This window comes from Myotis daubentonii, chromosome 11 (assembly GCF_963259705.1).
Source record: "Myotis daubentonii chromosome 11, mMyoDau2.1, whole genome shotgun sequence".
NCBI lineage: Eukaryota > Metazoa > Chordata > Mammalia > Chiroptera > Vespertilionidae > Myotis > Myotis daubentonii.
Window position 1 is genome coordinate 2,201,539 of NC_081850.1, and position 18,853 is coordinate 2,220,391.

At 44.6% G+C, this 18,853-nt stretch overlaps 1 protein-coding gene across 1 annotated transcript; it reads right to left on the reverse strand.

Annotated features, from left to right (window-relative positions):
- Positions 1-5,330: 5,330 nt before the first annotated feature.
- On the reverse strand, positions 5,331-7,468 carry LOC132212669 (asparagine synthetase domain-containing protein 1-like). The gene is given in 3 exon segments (XM_059658693.1): positions 5,331-6,383; positions 6,385-6,559; positions 6,562-7,468. Coding segments are annotated over 3 exon segments (1,761 nt in total). The 3' UTR covers positions 5,331-5,704.
- Positions 7,469-18,853: the final 11,385 nt, after the last annotated feature.

The following is an 18,853-nucleotide window of genomic DNA, read 5'->3' on the forward strand; positions in this document are numbered from 1 at the left end:
GTCTTTGAAGTAACAATCATGTCTATGAAGTAACAAAGCTGTTTATGAAGTCAAAATACAGCCTATGAAGTAACAATCCTGTCTATGATGTAACAATCCTATCTATGAATTAAGAAACCTCTCTATGAAAAAACAATCCCTGCTGATGTAACAATCCTGCCTATGAAGTTACAATCCTATTTGAGGAAAAAAACCTGTCTATACAGTAACAATCCAGTCTATGATGTAACAATCCTGTCTATGAAGTGACAAACCTCTCTATGAAGTTACAATCCAATCTATGAAGTAGCAAACCTCTCTATTAAGTCACAATCTGTCTATGAAGTAACAATTCAGTCTATGAAGTATCACTCTCCATGAATTAACAATCTTGTCTATGAAGTAACAAACCTGCCCATGAAGTAACAATCCTGTCTATGATGTAACAATACTGTCTATTAAGTCACAAACCTGTCTATGAAGTAACAATCCTGTCTATGAAGTAACAATCCTATGAAGTAACAAACCTGTCTAAGAGAAAACAATACCCACTGATGTAACAATCCTGCCTATGAAGTCACAATCCTGTTGATGAGGTAACAAACCTATGAAGTAACAATCCAGTCTATGAAGTAACAATCCTGTCTATGATGTAACAACCCTCTCTATGATGTAAAAATCCAGTCTATGAAGTAACAATCCTGTCTATGAAGTAACAATCCTGTCTATGAGGTAATAACCCTGTCAATGATGTACCAATCCAGTCTATGAAGTAACAATCCTGTCTATGAGGTAAGCTTCCTTTCTATGAAGTCACAATCCTGTCCATGAAGTCACAAACCTGTCCATGAAGTACCAAAACTGTCCATGAAGTATAAATAATGTCTATAAAGTAACAATCCAGTCTATGAGGTAACAATCCTGGCTATGAAGTAAGAATCCTGTGCATGAAATAACAGTTCCCACTGATGTAACAGTCTCTCCTATGAAGTCACAATCCTGTTCATGAAGAAACAAATCTGTCCATGAAATTACAATCCAGTATATGAAGTAACAATCCTGTCTATGAAGTATCAATCCTCTCTATGAAGTAACTAAACTGTCTGTGAAGTAACCATCCTGTCCATGAAGTAACAATCCTCTCTATGAAGTAACAAACCTGTCTATGAAAACAAAAATCCCCACTGATGTAACAATCCTACCTATGAAGTTACAATCCTACATATGAGGTAACAAACCTGTCTACATAGTATCAATCCAGTCTATGATGTAAAAATCCTGTCTATGAAGTGACAATCCTCTCTATGAGGTCACAATCCAATCTATGAAGTATCACTCCTGTCTATGAATTAACAATCCTGTCTATGAAGTAACAAAACTGTCTATGAAGTAACAATCCAATCTATGAAGTAACAATCTTTTATATGAAGTAACAGTCCTGTTTATGAAGTCACAACCCAGTCTATGAAGTAACAATCCTCTCTATGAAGTCACAATACTGTCTATAAGGTAACACTACAGGCTATGATATAACAATCCTGACTAGGAAGTAACAATACAGTCTATGTAGTAACAAACCTGCCTATGAAGTAACAATCCTGTATATGATGTAACAATCCTGTCTATAAAGTAACAATCCTTTCAGCAAAGTAACAAACCCGTCTAGGATAAAACAATACCCACTAATGTAACAATCCTGCCTATGAGGTCACAGTCCTGTTGGTGAGGTAACAAACCTCTCTATGAAGTAACAATCCATTCTATGAAGTAACAATCCTGTATATGAGGTAACAACCCTCTCTATGATGTAACAATCCATTCTATGAAGTAACAATCCTGTCTATGAAGTAACAATCCTGTCTATGAAGTCACAATCCATTCTATGAAGTAACCATCCTCTCTATGAAATCACAATCCAGTCCTTGTTGTAACAATTCTTTCTATGAAGTCACAACCCAGTCTATGAAGTAACAAAACTGTCTTTGAATTAAGAATTCTGTCTATGAAGTCACAATCCAGTCTATGAAGTAACAATCCTCTCTATGATGTCACAATCCTGTCTATGATGTAACAATACAGTCTATGAAGTAACAATCATGTCTATGAAGTAACAAAGCTGTTTATGAAGTCAAAATACAGCCTATGAAGTAACAATCCTGTCTATGATGTAACAATCCTATCTATGAATTAAGAAACCTCTCTATGAAAAAACAATCCCTGCTGATGTAACAATCCTGCCTATGAAGTTACAATCCTATTTGAGGAAAAAAACCTGTCTATACAGTAACAATCCAGTCTATGATGTAACAATCCTGTCTATGAAGTGACAAACCTCTCTATGAAGTTACAATCCAATCTATGAAGTAGCAAACCTCTCTATTAAGTCACAATCTGTCTATGAAGTAACAATTCAGTCTATGAAGTATCACTCTCCATGAATTAACAATCTTGTCTATGAAGTAACAAACCTGCCCATGAAGTAACAATCCTGTCTATGATGTAACAATACTGTCTATTAAGTCACAAACCTGTCTATGAAGTAACAATCCTGTCTATGAAGTAACAATCCTATGAAGTAACAAACCTGTCTAAGAGAAAACAATACCCACTGATGTAACAATCCTGCCTATGAAGTCACAATCCTGTTGATGAGGTAACAAACCTATGAAGTAACAATCCAGTCTATGAAGTAACAATCCTGTCTATGATGTAACAACCCTCTCTATGATGTAAAAATCCAGTCTATGAAGTAACAATCCTGTCTATGAAGTAACAATCCTGTCTATGAGGTAATAACCCTGTCAATGATGTACCAATCCAGTCTATGAAGTAACAATCCTGTCTATGAGGTAAGCTTCCTTTCTATGAAGTCACAATCCTGTCCATGAAGTCACAAACCTGTCCATGAAGTCACAAACCTGTCCATGAAGTACCAAAACTGTCCATGAAGTATAAATAATGTCTATAAAGTTACAATCCAGTCTATGAGGTAACAATCCTGGCTATGAAGTAAGAATCCTGTGCATGAAATAACAGTTCCCACTGATGTAACAGTCTCTCCTATGAAGTCACAATCCTGTTCATGAAGAAACAAATCTGTCCATGAAATTACAATCCAGTATATGAAGTAACAATCCTGTCTATGAAGTATCAATCCTCTCTATGAAGTAACTAAACTGTCTGTGAAGTAACCATCCTGTCCATGAAGTAACAATCCTCTCTATGAAGTAACAAACCTGTCTATGAAAACAAAAATCCCCACTGATGTAACAATCCTACCTATGAAGTTACAATCCTACATATGAGGTAACAAACCTGTCTACATAGTATCAATCCAGTCTATGATGTAAAAATCCTGTCTGTGAAGTGACAATCCTCTCTATGATGTCACAATCCAATCTGTGAAGTAACAATCCTCTCTATGAAGTCACAATCTGTCTATGATGTAACAATTCAGTCTATGAAGTATCACTCCTGTCTATGAATTAACAATCCTGTCTATGAAGTAACAAAACTGTCTATGAAGTAACAATCCAATCTATGAAGTAACAATCTTTTATATGAAGTAACAATCCTGTTTACGAAGTCACAACCCATTCTATGATGTAGCAATCCTCTCTATGAAGTCCCAATACTGTCTATAATGTAACAATACAGGCTATGATATATCAATCCTGACAAGGAAGTAACAATACAGTCTATGTAGTAACAAACCTGCCTATGAAGTAACAATTCTGTATATGATGTAACAATCCTGTCTATGAAGTAACAATCCATTCTATGTGTAACAAGGCTGTCTATGAAGTAAGAATCCTCTCTGAAGTCACAATCCAATCTCTGAAGTAACACCTTTTCGTAGAGTATGACCAACTCCCACTCTGCATATATCATGTGCTTTTTCCCCTTCTACCCCAGCAGATATGTTAGCTGAACACATGCTCTCTTAGCTAAAGACCCCAGTCTGAGGTTCCCAACCTCCTTTCCATTTAAAAATTACAATGCTATAAGGTCTTGAAAACAAGATGAGAGAGCGATTTAAGTTAATAGAATGGTCCTTAAAGGAAATGGACATAGGCATACATTCTCTTTTCCGTGTTCCACTGGCCAGAATAAAGATGTGTGATAAGCCATCTGATTCTCCACTTTTGGCTGAAGATAACGCCTTCGGAGAGCACAACTGTAAGAGAGAAGGACAGTGCCTCACCAACTCCATTGTCACCAAATATGCTGCTCTGAAGGAGAGAAAAATGAAGTAAATAAAACTCTCTCTTGTTTAAGCCAATTTTTTAAAGCAGTCTAGACTGAATTCTAAATAATATATGAAAACTAATCCTTACAACTCTAAAAGAAATAAAAGTCCCAATATTGAAGTTTGGGACAGTTTCTCAGTGGTTAGAGTGTTGGTCAGTGCACTGAAGGGCATGTCCCTGGGTTGCAGGTTCCACCCAAGGTCCCTGTCAAGGAGTGAGCGGGAGGCAGCCAATGAATGTGTCTCTTTCACATCTCTCTCTCTCTCTCTCTCTCTCTCTCTCTCTCTCTCTCTCTCTCTCTCTCTCTCTTTCTTTCTCTCTCCTATATAATACACAAAGATATAGTTATATATGTTTATTTATTTATATATATATTTACATATTGTTTTCACATATTCCTCTCTTTATATACTCTCTCCCTGCCCACACTGGGACATTCTGCAGAAACTGTGAGGCTCAAGAAAAAATAACTCTCACCTTCCATTTGTAACCAAAAACCATTAAAATTTTTTTTTATGATTACTTCTTTGGCATTTTATTCAATACATAAAATTTGCAGTATACATTAATTTTTGAGGGCACTATTTTTCTCATCTCTAACACACACCCTTCAAAAGGAAAACATTTTACAGCCTTTGTATTGTGGCGTTCTCTCTTTATAATGAAAATTTGTAGATGATTAGAATGATGGTGAAAGGGCGAGGGCTATGCCCTCCATCCTACCCTGGATCCTCCATGTTGGGGCAGAGGCTATGTGCTCAGAAGAGTGCCTTCTTCCCGGAAGCCCAGGCCCCTGCTGGCCACGCCCGGGATTTCTAATGACAAGCAAGGGATGTTCGCGCCATAGAGATGACCACATCCTGTGCAACAAGACCCGACTTGGCGCCTGGCCAATCCGAAGGGCCCACAGCTAGCCCCCTCCCCTCACTATTAAAGCCCTGATTTTCTCATGGATATCACTCGGTTTTCCGGTCGCTGCGTCGACTGGAGGCCCGGGTCGGGTTAGCTAACTCAATAAAGGACCTTCTGCTTTTGCATCGGACTGGCTCCCTGGCGTGGTATCTTGGGGATCTTGAATTCTGGGCATAACAATGGCATAGTGGTCAAAATTTCACATGGGTCAGAACTGGCAACAGGAGAATGACGATGGTACAAAGGCAACCAGAGCTCCATGAAAGCAGGAAGAGAGTGGAATAGACAAGAAGCGACGGCTCAGAGTGGCTGTTATGATGCTCCACACCGCACGAGCTCGCTTGGACGCCTGCTCTGCATGCTGAATCCTTGCAGTCAAGGGCCACTTAGTCAATTAATCACCAGAAGGAATGTCTTTTCATAACCAAGTGACACATCGACCCTCCCTGCTGTGTTGACTATGAACCCAAGACGTCATTGTTGCTACGGTTATGACTTGAACAGCCTCCAAAGGAAAACAAGAGACCTAAGATCTCCCTTTACAGCCTATTATCTGTACAGAACTACATGAGACTCCGGTACCTTGCCTCTTTTCCATGGTCGCCAATCACTCTGTCATCACGGCCAAGGTTCCTAGAAGAGATCCGAGCCAGTTCCATCTCAATCTCCAGGCCGTGCATCTGAAAGCGGGCACGATGGCGGGAGTAGCCTGCCAGGTGCTCGTCCGCACCGATCCCGGTCAGCACGACCTTTGCCTGGCTCCGATACGGCCTCACGTCCTCCGGGGCCACCAGGCAGCCAGCTCCCCGGACAGCAAACCAGACGGCACAGCTGATGCTGTCGTCCAGCACCGTGTCCGAGGGCTGGACCAGGTGGCGAATGCGAGCTCTTCTCAGCTCCTGCAGTTCTTCCAGAGAAACGTTAATGTCGACCAGATTCCAGGCCCGGGCCTGGTTGGCGGCTTGCAGCTCTTTCAGGCCCGCTCGGCCCGTGGCTCGGTCGGGGGCACCGACCCACTTTTCGGGACCCGCAGCAGCATCAGGAGTCGATCCCTCAGACGGCATCTCGCAGTTTCCCTGTTTCCTCCCTCTGCTGTTGGAACTGGCCGGGGCGGCCTTTTCTTTCGTCATGAAAGCCACGTTCAGCAGATCAATGGGCTCCTCTAAAGGAACATGACGGTCAGCAAGGGCTGCAATGACCATGGAGTCAACACCCCCGGAGAACAGGACTGCCACCTTTGCTCACGGCGCCCGGTGGCCGGGCTCCCTCCCGAGGCAGACACAGGACGCGCCTCCCGACAGCGCTGCTCAGCACAGCGAGGAACCGCCCCACCACCTCCTGCGTGTGCGCGTCCGCCAGCAGGGCCCGCAGCGTGTCTCCCGTGGGAGTGCTGCTGGCAGTGCCGGCGCGGAGGGCGGCAGCGGGAGCCGGGGCAGCAGCACATTCAGAGGAGCAACAGGTTCATTCAGGCACAGTCTGGCTTCGTTTGCTGCCACGGATACAAACGCTGGCAGGCTCGCTGAAATCCAAGCCAGGCTGTCGTCACAGTCTTTGAGAACGTTCTCCTTAGAAATGGATCTCCAAGGATACGACTTTAAAACCACAGATTTGCAGACAGAAGTAGATTTGAGATCAATTCGGAAAATTCCAGATGCTGGAACTTCTCGCCATGGATTGGCCACTTCCGATGTGTGGGAGCCAACTGAAGAGAGGCAGAAACTCATGCCCGAGTTACTAAAATGCCACAGCAAGCTCCGGCGACCAAAAAAATCCCTACCAAACCACAGATGATGATTAGATGCTTGGTAATAGATAAAAGACCAAGGACCCTGAACTTCCGAGAAGAGTGACACAATGTCAGACTCATTCTGACAAGAGGAAAGACAGTTAAACATGATCTGAGTGTCATTCTCTTCGGCATCCACCTGCACTCCACCGAAGACTTCTCCGTTCCACAGGAGCACGTCGCCCCTCTCCCCTTCCAGCGGCTGGGCAGTCAACACCCCTCTTAGGTGAAGGACATGCCCCGAAAATAAACACTGGTAGTTCGCATTCGACTTCAACAACTGTCTACTGCTATCGGGTCCCCGTCGTCTAAGGTTACACAGCAAGAAAACAAAAATTTCTCCCAGGTAGTCTTGTTTTTCACTATTGAGAGCATTAGAGTCCAGTAACCACTGAAATAAGTCACTGGAGTACTGAGGGCGTGGGGTGTCCTTTGTAACTCTGGAGATCTTAATATCTGGAAGCAGGCCCCAGAAGTTGCTGAAAACTTGCCATGCAGGGCCTCTGTGAGGCTTGCCCCATAACAGTCCAGCTCCAGGCATAGGAGACAACAGTCAGGCCCATTATGAGGACATTGATGTAAATCCTCAAAACTGCCTTCCTCCAGCAGTTAGAATAGAATGCTTTGTGTTCAAAAATCAATATGCCAAAGAAAGAGGCCCACATGCTAAGAAGAAAACACTTCCCCCTTCCCCCACCCCCAAATATGCTGACTTTCAGGAAAGGTAGGGAATATCTGATTTAGATACAAGCAAGATTATAAATAGTTCCTGTATTAAATAAGAGGAGCCCAAAGTAATAAGAGGGTAACAACACTCAGTCACAGTAACAGAAAGACTCTGGGATGAAAGCATATATAACCTGAGATAAATGAAGACGTGAAGGGGAAGAAATGAAAGAGCACATTTAGTGGCAGATGATAGTAATGCAGATTGATAAAGGGAGAGACAATCTACAAGGAATAGGCATTCTGCTTAGAAAGGGAGCAATAATGAAAACCGAATAGAGAAAACTCCCAATTCGAGGAAAACACTTCAAATTGAAAACTGAGAGGTATCACACCAGCAAAGAAAGATCAGTGAATAGAGATGAATTCCAACATGACATAATGAAATTTTACATTTTGAAGATTAAGAATACATACCCAGCCCTATCTTAGAGCGTCATTGTCCCAATACACCAAGGATGTGGGTTCAATCCCTGGTCAGGGAACATACAAGAATCAACCAATGAATGCATAAATATATGGAACAACAAACCGATGTTTCTCCCTCTCTAAATAAATGAATAAAAAGAATTTTCAAGAATACATACTGAAGTCACAACATTTGAAAATCAGATACATACAGAGGGACATTCAAAATGATACAAGACAGTTTTTCATTAACAGATGAAAAACTATATTCAAGCAAACATAGATATATTGTTATCAAAGTAAAATTAGAGCAAAAAAGTCTACACCAAGGTAAAAGTGTTGTTTTATATTGATAAACTCAGAATTAATAGTATAGTGATACTGAAACTTTAAGCAAGGGGAAGTAAATAGAAATACAAGAGAAAGTAAAATTTTAAAATAACATTAGCTCATGGTAAGTCATATAGGTAATTATATATAGAATATCAGGATACTTAAATAATGTAGTATATCCAATTGTTTACTTGGAGAGAACATTTACGGACATATTCATGCATCATCCACAAAATGATTATTTAAGATTCCATAAAGTATACTTAATGCATATAAGCATAACCAATGGACATAAGACACTGGGGGATAGGGGAGGCTAGGGGACTGTCTAGGGCGGGGGGATAAAATGGATACATATGTAATACCCTTTGTAATACTTTAAGCAATAAAAATAAATAAATAATTAAAAAAATAAAAATAAAAACTTATCCTCAAATAGTTTATCCATATTCTCATATCACAAGCAATGAAGATCTAGGTTAGGTTTTTTTGGTTGTTGTTGTTGTTGTTAATCCTCACCCAAGGATACTTTTTCTTTTGATTTTCAGAGAGCGCGGATGGGAGGGAGGAAAGGAGGGAGGGACGTCCAGAATGTAAACTGAGGCGAGAAAGAAAGCTGCAGAGCAGGTCCAGGACGACAACCTGTGCTGTCACTCAGGGGACACTCAGGAGCACTCAGTGCTGGGTTTAAAGCTCCATTGTCACCATTTTGTGATTCTTAATAATTTTACCTTAAAACTCAGCTTTGTAAGTCAAGTTTATGGAGACAATGGAGCATGCGCATGAGGGGATGTGCGCAATATGAGTACCTGCTTTTCCCTTCACAAACAGCATTGGGGAAGCCCCATGGCACAGAATTTCCATGGAGCCATGATGGTGGGAGTTCAGTGAGACTCAACATGAGTACCTGTAAGGTTGCTCTGCCTCCCACTAAGTAAGGGGGGTGCTGACAGCCCTGAGAGGCTCCATCCTTTTCATTTGAACCAGTTGCCTTTTGGGGACCCTGAAAACAGCTGTCCGCATGCGGCTCCGCCCAGGGATAGTAATAGGGATGGGAGTGAGAGAGCACTGAGGACTGTCCCTAGGAAACTGAAAACATATGAGAGTCCTAAACGAATGACTCATCGCCAATGATCCTCCTCAAATAGCGGCACATTATTCTAATCAAGATTCTGGAAAACACTCCTCCTTGTAGACAATATAACCAAGTGCAGTCTGATATGTGGACCGGGACTTCTGTGTGGGGATGTAACTCAACTGAGAACTTGTCGTGTGGTTGCATGGGGATCACACTCTGACACGCACCAACTCGGCCACCTCCATATCTGCTTGAAATGTCCTGTGGAGAGCTTTATTACAGAACTTAGGGGATGGATATATGTAACCTATGTGAAATGTATTCCTGAGGGGTGGGGGAGGGATGATATTTTAGACTTCATTATTCAATTATAACTTACCAAAACAAAATTTCTATTTAACATTCACAAAACTATGGAAGTCTAAAAGACCTTAAAGTTCTTTACCCAAAATTACGTACGGTTGGATTTGAGGACATATGTGATCCTCAGTGTGAACATCTGGGCACAAGCAAAACTTCCAGGGTGTATTTCAGACTTGTAAGGTAGTGGACCTGGTGAGAAAAATGTCAAAGTGTCCAACATGAAAGGAGACCCAGCTAATATCTGGGTTACAGATGAAACACGCAGAGCATTCATTACGCTAAATAGATATATGAAATGTTAAAAGGCAAATTGGAAAACAGGCTAGGATTGTAGGGCAGAAGGACCTAGAGGCCCAGAAGAGATGGAGGGAATCTGCTGGGCTGGTTGGGGGGCGGGGCTGTGGACAGACCCTCTTGAAGGTGGACCCACCCCCACTCTCGGAAACCCTCTGTGACTCCACAATGCTTTGTGATGCAGGCCTGGCTATAAAGCCAAGAGGCGGAGCTCTCAGAGCTCAGTTGCTTTACGCAGCGTTGTTGTTCGGAAAATGGGACTCAGTCTATTTCTGAATAGCCTTCTAGAGTTTTATCTGAGCTTCTTCTGCTCAGAACGTTTATATGGTAACCTCACCATCATTTCCATCTCGGTGTTGAGCTTGTTCCTCTTCTTCTTCATTTTTTTCATGGGAACTCCATCCATCCCAGCTTTCTGGAAAAATGACCATACCCCAAAGGTAAGGAACCCTGAGTGAGTGAGCCCCCAAAGAGTTCTTCATTGTTGTTGCCATTTTGATTCCCACATTTCTCAATGAGTTTGGCTGAGTCAGAGAGACACTGAAGATGGGACATCTGAGGAGAGAACAGAACAACGCTTCTCTAGAGGAAGAGACCAGGCAGGGCTAGGGGTTCAGGGAGGACTCAGGCTTCCATCTGAATCTCACAGACCATCGGGGTGTGGTGACAGGTTTCTGGCTCCAAACACAGGGATTCCCTAGTCCTGGATCCAGTTATTCAGAGACGTGGGAGTCTCTGTAGGACATCAGAGTTAACCAGCACTTCATCCTGAGTCATGCTGCCCTGGCAGGCATCACTTAACCAAGCCTTCGTGTTGGGCTGCTAAGCAGGGAGGGCTGAGCCTCTGAGAGCCTCTGAGTGAGCAGAGGCTGCAGCCTGAACACCATCAGGTTACTGAGTCCTATCTGATGGGACAGAGATGGACTGTAGGCCCCAGAATATATGCAGACCTTGAGCGGAGGACCTCTGAGTATACCAAGTGTGGACCCCATAAACAAAGTCCTTCTTTTGAGTTTTTAAAAAAGGAAAAATTAAGAACATTTTAAAGCTTTAAAATGGTAAAAGGAACACAAAGTTCTATTAGTTAAAATTTATTTGGTTGGCTCAGGGAGACATTATTCTTAGATAGTAAATGTCTGAGTTTCCTAGGGGGAGGAGGAGAGAAATGAGGCCTAATCACCCATTCATTCCTTTTTGTTCTCAGCATCGGGTCAGAGCCAAGAGGAGAAGGAAAGTTGGGACACGGAAAGGTAAGGTTCTGCCTATTCCACCTGAGCTCCCCAAGGGTGACCCTTCTCGTTCCTTCCCATGAGGTACCAGGTCCTCGGTCTCTGTCACTTGGTAGATACAGCCCCTCTCATGAAACAGAGCCCTCAGAGGAGAGGCTCATGGAAAAACTGGACCTGAGATACTGCTCAGATTCCCTGCTCTGCTGTCCCTGGGTAAGAAGTAGTGAGGGACCTGGGCCATGGGTGTTGCCCAGTAGATGTCGAGAGTCAGAAGTTCTGCCTCCTGACTTTGAGAAAGTACTCTGGCTTCAGGATGATCAGAATCTTCTTTGTTGTGACCTTGGCCCCTCTGCTTCAGAGTGGTTTTGAGCACCAAACGCAATCCTATCTCATAATAGAGAAACATGGTAATTAACCATAACTTTGCTACCCTCCCCATTGCCTAATCAGCGAGATATGCAAATGAACTGCCAATCAAGATGGGGGCTGGGAGCCAGGCAGCTGAAGGGAAGAGGAGGCTAGCTTGCTACAGTGACGGAGGAAGCCAAGGTAGCACGCCTGCTGCTGCCGGCCTCTGAACTGCTCTCTAGGAAACAATGTTACAATTATAGAAGCTAAACAAACTCCAGAAACGTGCTTTCAGCCAGATGGGCCTCGGAGCTGGAGCCGAAACAGTGTTTTAATTATAGAACCAAAAAAACCCCAGAGACCTGCTTTCAGCAGCTGAGGTCTCAGAGCTGGAGCCGAGCCTCAGAGCTACAGCCGACTCTCAGCTCCAGTGACAGCCATAGAAGGTAAATAAATCCCAGAATCAAAAAAAGAAAGAAAGAACAAAAGGAGAGTTTTGGAGCTTCAGTCGCCCGCCAGCCTCAAAACGGCCCTCAGCCCCCCACCCAGGCTGGCCAGGCACCCAAGGGGGACCCCACCCTGATCCAGGACACCCTTCAGGGCAAATCAGCTGGCCCACACCCGTGCACTAGGCCTCTATTCTATATAGTAAAAAGGGTAATTTGCCTCCCAGCATCAGGATCAGCGGTGCAGTGAGGCCTCCTGAACCCAGGATCAGCAGAGCGGTGAGGCCTCTTGAACCCTGGAGCAGCGTGACAGGGGGCAGTGCCCAAACCCCATGATCTGCCCTGCTCTGTGTGTGACAGTGGGCAGTGCCCAAACATCCCTATGGGCCCTACTCTGTGCATGATAGTGGGGAGCTCCCCAAACCCCTGATTGGCCCGGCTCTGTGCGTGACAGAGCGGCACCCGAACCCCCCCAATCGACCCTGCCCAGAGCATGACTGGGGTTGGCATCACAACCTCCCGATCTGCCCTGCTCTGTGCATGACAGGGGTTGCGTCCCAACTCCCCAATCGGCCCTGCTCTTAGCCTGACCAGGGGCTGCACCTAGTGATTGGGCCTGCCCTTTGCCACCAGGGAGCGGGCCTAAGCCATCAGGTCGTTATCTCCTGAGCGGTCCCAGACTGTGACAGGGCAAAAGTGGGGCTGAGGGACACCCCTCAGCCCCCCACACCAGTGCACAAATTTTTGTGTACCAGGCCTCTAGAATACATATAAAAGTACTTTATCAATTAAGCAACATACACATGGGGGGGGCGCATATTATTAATATTATCATTGACCATTTGATTTCATTTACTAATTCTTGAGGGTTTCACAGTCTATTATCCCAATGGTCTCCCATAAAGGGACCCCTGTGCAATGCCTATGTGTGTACCTACATTACATGTAACTCACTCCCCTGGTTCCCAGGTTCGAGATATCACAGGGAGGACGACGACGACAGGGAGGTGATTTCTTTCCTGAAAAGGTGACTAGTCTTTCCCCATTTTCCCTGGTCTCTCTATAACATGTTCTGTGCAATTCCAGGGATTCAGTGGAGCCTTCCCTAGTCAGGGAAAAGGTTGCCATAGGAGGGGGAATGTGAGTGAATGCTTGGGATGAGTGCAACTGAGTGCATTATGAAGTCATAGATGTGGAGTTAGAAGGGGCAGCAGGCTTCAGGTGGCCCCACCCTCACCAGGACCTCCTTTCCTTGTTCTGGTCCTGGCTGCATCTTTTTACCTCCTGTTCTCTGCAGCACCATGGGACAGAAATATGACATCACCTGCTGTCGTCAACTTTTATGTCCAGACTCCTCCTGTGAGGTGTGTAACAATGCAGCCAGTGAAATCAATAGGCTCTGCTTAAAGGCTTTGGAAGCTTCTACACCATATGTGTCTCCTATGGCTTCCACACCTCCTGTGACAGCTTCTGTGACTGAGCCATCATTCAATCAGTCCTCTGCTTTCTCAGGAGTCCCTCCAGGAGAACTCATACCAACTCCACTGCCTGAACCTGCCCAACCATCTCCCTCCATTCTCCCCTCTAACTCAATGACAACCTTGGGTAATTTTCTGTCACCCTCACCACCGGGTCAAACTGGGACTCCACAGCCAGTGCACCAGTCCTCACCTCATCCCAAAGACTTGTGCTCTTCGACCTTGACCCAATATGATTTACATCAAGGGTTTCTTGCCCCCCGTACTACAGAGCACTGTTTTGGGGGCAGACCCTGAAGCCAAACTTATAGATCCTAGTCATCTCTTATTTCTAGCCCTGATGAGCATGACTCAGCACAGGAGTACATATATCCTAAGACCTGGGAAGACAACATAAAGAAAAATCTTGCCCAGCTATTCTGGGGTCTCCCAAATCTGCACAGCGAGTCCTTGCCCTCTGCTATCCATGCCTCAGGTGACTATTCCATCTTCTTCAATAGCATCTCAAATTCCTTCACAGACCAAGAATCCCCAGGACTTTCTGATTTACAATCTCCATCCTTGGCAGAGGTCCAACCTCAACCCTTGCCTCAAACCCTGCCTCAGTCCCAGCACTTACATCTCACTCAGATCCAAACCCAGGCCCACTTTCAATCCCCACTCCCAATCCTACCATCCAGTCCCATTACCCAGAATAAGGTCTGTGAAATGAATGTCCACATACCCAGTAATGAATCAGAATGTCACACATCATCTGAAACGCAACACCTAGAATGCAATGTGTTGCTGAAAGAACAGGAAAGTTTGTGGGGTTTAACCTCTGTGGCTCAAAGTTCTAAGGCCCATGTTGCAATCTCCATCGATCCTGTAGAGTTTCCTATTAGCAGTGAATTTCGAGATAAATTTGAGCATCACCTTAGAAAGAGGCTCATCCAACACCACCAGGGCCAGCCCTGCATGATCAATGGGTCTCTGTCACTAATGAGGCCTCTGAGCAATTGCTCAGGCATACTTGAGTCAAAGAGCAGTTCTGGCCTCTCACGGATCTCTGTGCAGAAGGGCCAGAGTTGTGAAAATCCAAATGTTGGATTGAGCCAACCAGGAAGCTTCTATGAGAGGAGCTCAGAAATGTTTCAAATAGAGGAGAATGAGGGGAAGGAGGAGGGACACAGCCAAGAGAATGATCCAAAAGTTCATCTGCTGAGTGATTCAAAGTCCTCCTCACATAAACCCGTTGATATCCAACGCATACTCGTAGAGGAAATCCAAAAAATTTTGAAAGCCAAACTGCCTCTTACAAACACCATTTGTGGCAAAAAAAAGTCAGATACATTCTCTGATAGGCAACATTCAACCCCCGAAGCTGCCTGCAAGGCGAGCAGGGACCCCACAGGAGACAAATAATAACGGTGTGAATTCCAATGGCAGAGCAGAAATACGAAAGGGCGCAAATAGGGAGAAATCAGAACCTGCTTCCAGGCCCAGCATGTCTAGGGAGATAGTCAGGGCTGAGAGGCTCAAAGCTATTAAACCCAAAACTAGTGGCGTCTTGACAACCAGCAAGCCAGGAATCTCCCAAAAGATAGAGAGACACACCACTGTGACCACTGAAAACCCACCATCTAAAATATCAGATCTAGCTCCTACCTTATCAGAACTTAGAAAGCAACTAATTGCTGAGATGAACTTGAAGTTGGAGAGCAGGAAGCATAGCCAGGCCCACGGCCAAGCCCTGGACATATACAATGACTCGGACATCTTGACTTACAAAGCCCCCCTGACTCCTGATAAGTGTGTGTCCAGTGTGGACACGGAGGTTCACCAGGTGCTGCATGTCCAATCGGAGGACAGCGGAGTCAGTCTGGAGAAGCAGCAGGAACCATGGCTTCCTAAGCAGGCATTAAGGTCCTGCCAGGATCACCATTCCCCACCAGCTGTAAAGAAAGATAACGTGTGCCCTCCCCCAGAGCCTACAGGCCCAAAATATGAGGAGCTTGGTGCAGGAGATGCACAACTGAGAATTTCCCGACCTGGAGGGAAGAGATTTCCTTCTCAGGACACGGCTTTAGAGGACATGCTTGGGAGCAAGACTTTCCACAGCCTAACACAGATGGCTCCTTCTGATAGCCTTTTGCTACATCAAATGAAGAACCTTTTTTAAAGGCTTTGTCCTTCAATCCAATGTAAAATGGAAGAAACCACCCAGGAAATGGGAAGGCACATATCATCTGCACAGAGTAGAGGCCCACTTCAAAGCAGAGCTCCCTTTACTGGAACTACCCAAGTTTATAGACGCCGGCCTGCAGTAGTTACCACCTGCCCCCAAGAGCCCCTTCCCTCTGCAGCGCAATCGGGGAAGCCTGTGCAGAAGGGAGCAGTGCAGGCCCAGGCAGAGCCAGTGCAGAGGCGGCATTTCCAGCATAGGGCTCCCTCCTATGACGTGACAAATGCCGTGTCTGGCCGCCACACAGCTATCTTGGCTGGCCAGGGCTCTACCAGTACTACACATACCAGAAACGAGGGCAGACCCCCCAAAAACGCTGTGGCATCAAAGGGTCAGCAAATGTGTCAGAAGCACTCTCAATCTGTGCCCCTCAGGGGGACTCTGCCCTATCCAAGCCCCACCTGCAGGCCTCAACCTGCCAACGGGCCTCCTGCTGTTCTCACCACTGCTGGAGGCGCTGCCTTCAGAGACCAGCCTCCACGATTTAGACACACAATGCTTCTCTATAATTTCCAGGGGCAACCATTTCCCACCCCCAAGTCATTCCCTCCTTGTGGGGAATATTGACTTGCCTAATAAATGTTTCTGTAATAATAGTGATGTCTTCTCCGTGTCCTGAGTTGGGGGCAAGGGTTTCTAAGGGCTTGTGCGTAAGGAAAGAAAGGAGTAAGTTCAGCTCCTACTGAATGCTTCCTTTGGATTCCAAACGTGACCGTTTCCTGGAGCTCTTGTTGAGGACTAGATACCAGGTGCCCTCCCCCTAAGCCCACTTCCTCCCTGATGAGGATTGAGGAGATGGGCTCTGTCCCCTTCCTCATAGCTTAGCCTGAAGGAACATGGATAGCAGCCCACACCTTGCCCTTCAGGGAATGCTGTATGTCCTGGAAGGCAGCAGGGAAGACAGGCCTTCCACATCTGAAGAAAATCAAGGACGGGTATATTTTTCAGAAAGTGTTAGTGAAGAAGAGACAGTGGCTTAATCATTATTTAGAAGTCAGTGATCAGAGGATCCCACAGGTGGGTGAACCCTGAATAGGAGTGTTTGGGGGGTATTGTTTTTCCCCTGACAAATGTGTACACACACCCACCCTTTCTACAGTGGTCTAGAGGGAAGGCAAATCCACTTGTACAGACTGAAACACAAAAATGGAATGAGCGTCCTCATGAGCACTTCAGGTCGCTTTTCCAGTAAATCTTGTGAATCCTGAGTGTAAATAGAAAAAACCAAACCAAAAAAGAAACCCAACAGAGCCCACTTTCACTACCACACTAGCATCTTCCTGTCTAGAGTTATGCCATTGGCCATGCAATGTCTGAAGCTAGAGATCAGAGAAAAAAATGCAGAACAAAAAGGAACTAAAGGTGGAATGGGGCCCAAGGCAGGGGCCGCGAAGAGGTGAGCAGGCAGAGGAGGGTTGTAACATCCATGTGCACAAGCGGCCAATAACATAGCCTCCCAGTTCCTACACCATCTCAGCTTGGGGTCCTGTACTGCCGCTCCAGTGCCGTCACTGCCACCCTGCAGACCTTATTACCAGGAACATCTCTGCCTCAGGAATAATATAGTCTGACCTTTGACCCTTTGGCCTCATCCCCTATCCTTCCATCATAGATGCCCATAGTTCACATTTTTCAATTCCAGGTCATTCATTTATCTACCCACTCCCTGGCAATCCACAAAGTTCTTGGCTTCCTCTCTTACTAAGGTAGACTTGATGCCCCATCTAGTGACTAACATTTCAAAAGCTCCACGACGATGGGCCCCCCTTCCAGTTCCCTTTAATCCTTCCTATAAATTTCAACTCTGTGTTTTTCTAGAATGGCTTCCTATAAGTAACTGACCACTACAGGATTAGATCTGACAATGGGTTCTACTGGTTCCATGGAACTATCTGGAACTCATTCATTCTACAGATAATGCTCTGATGCTTACTAACATGTGAACAAAACAAATGGAACTCAGATTCCTCTTTCCTTTGTCTATTCTCTCTACAAAGCTCCTCAAATCAATGGCAAATCTCACTTTCCTCAAACTGAGGGCATCACCACTTGCTCAACAGATGTGCTGGACCACTGTTCAGAGAGGAGCAAGAAGCCATGAGATGGGGACTTTTCAACAAAATATTAAAAACAACAACACTGTGTTTTCAAATATTTAGAAGGATTTTTCCTGTTATGCATGCAAATGACTTATATGCAGATCAGATACACTTGTTTATCTCCTTCTTTCCAAAAATGCCATTAAAAGTAAAATATTAGATGAAAAGATGCTCAATATCACTAGCCATCAGAAAAAAATGCAAATCGCAAACACTGTGAGATAACAACAGACACACACACAAAAAGGCTAGAAGCAGTCTCGCTGAGAATGTCGAGATGGCGGAACCCTCACACATAGCTGGCGGGAATGAAAAATGGTACAGCCACTTTGACAAAGAGTCTGGCCCTTCCTCAAAATGTCAAACAGAGTTTCCATATGACCCAGCAACTCCACCTCTAAGTACACACTCATGAGAAATGAAAACACATGTCCACACCAAACTTGTAAACACATGCTCACAGCAGTAGCATCCAGTATTCATAATACTCAAAAGGTGGAAACAACCCACATGTCCATCAGCTGATGAATGGTAAATAAAATGCAGTATATCCATGCAATGTCATATCTTTTGGCAATAAAAACTATGAATACATGCGATAACATGGATGAACCCTGAAAGCATTATGCTGTGAATAAAGCCAGTCCAAAGGATCGCATGTGATTCCATTCATATGAAATGTTCAAAACAGACTAAACTAGAGAAATATAAAATACATTAGTGGTTGCTCAAGTCTGGGAGTGGGGAAAGAAAGGAGAGGAGAGATGTCACCTGAAGTTTGAAAGTTATCCTTTTGAAGTCATGAAAATGTTTTGAAATTGACTGTGCGGATGTACATATCTGAAAATCCTAAAATCATAGAATTATACACTTGATATGGGTGAATTGTATGGTATGCGA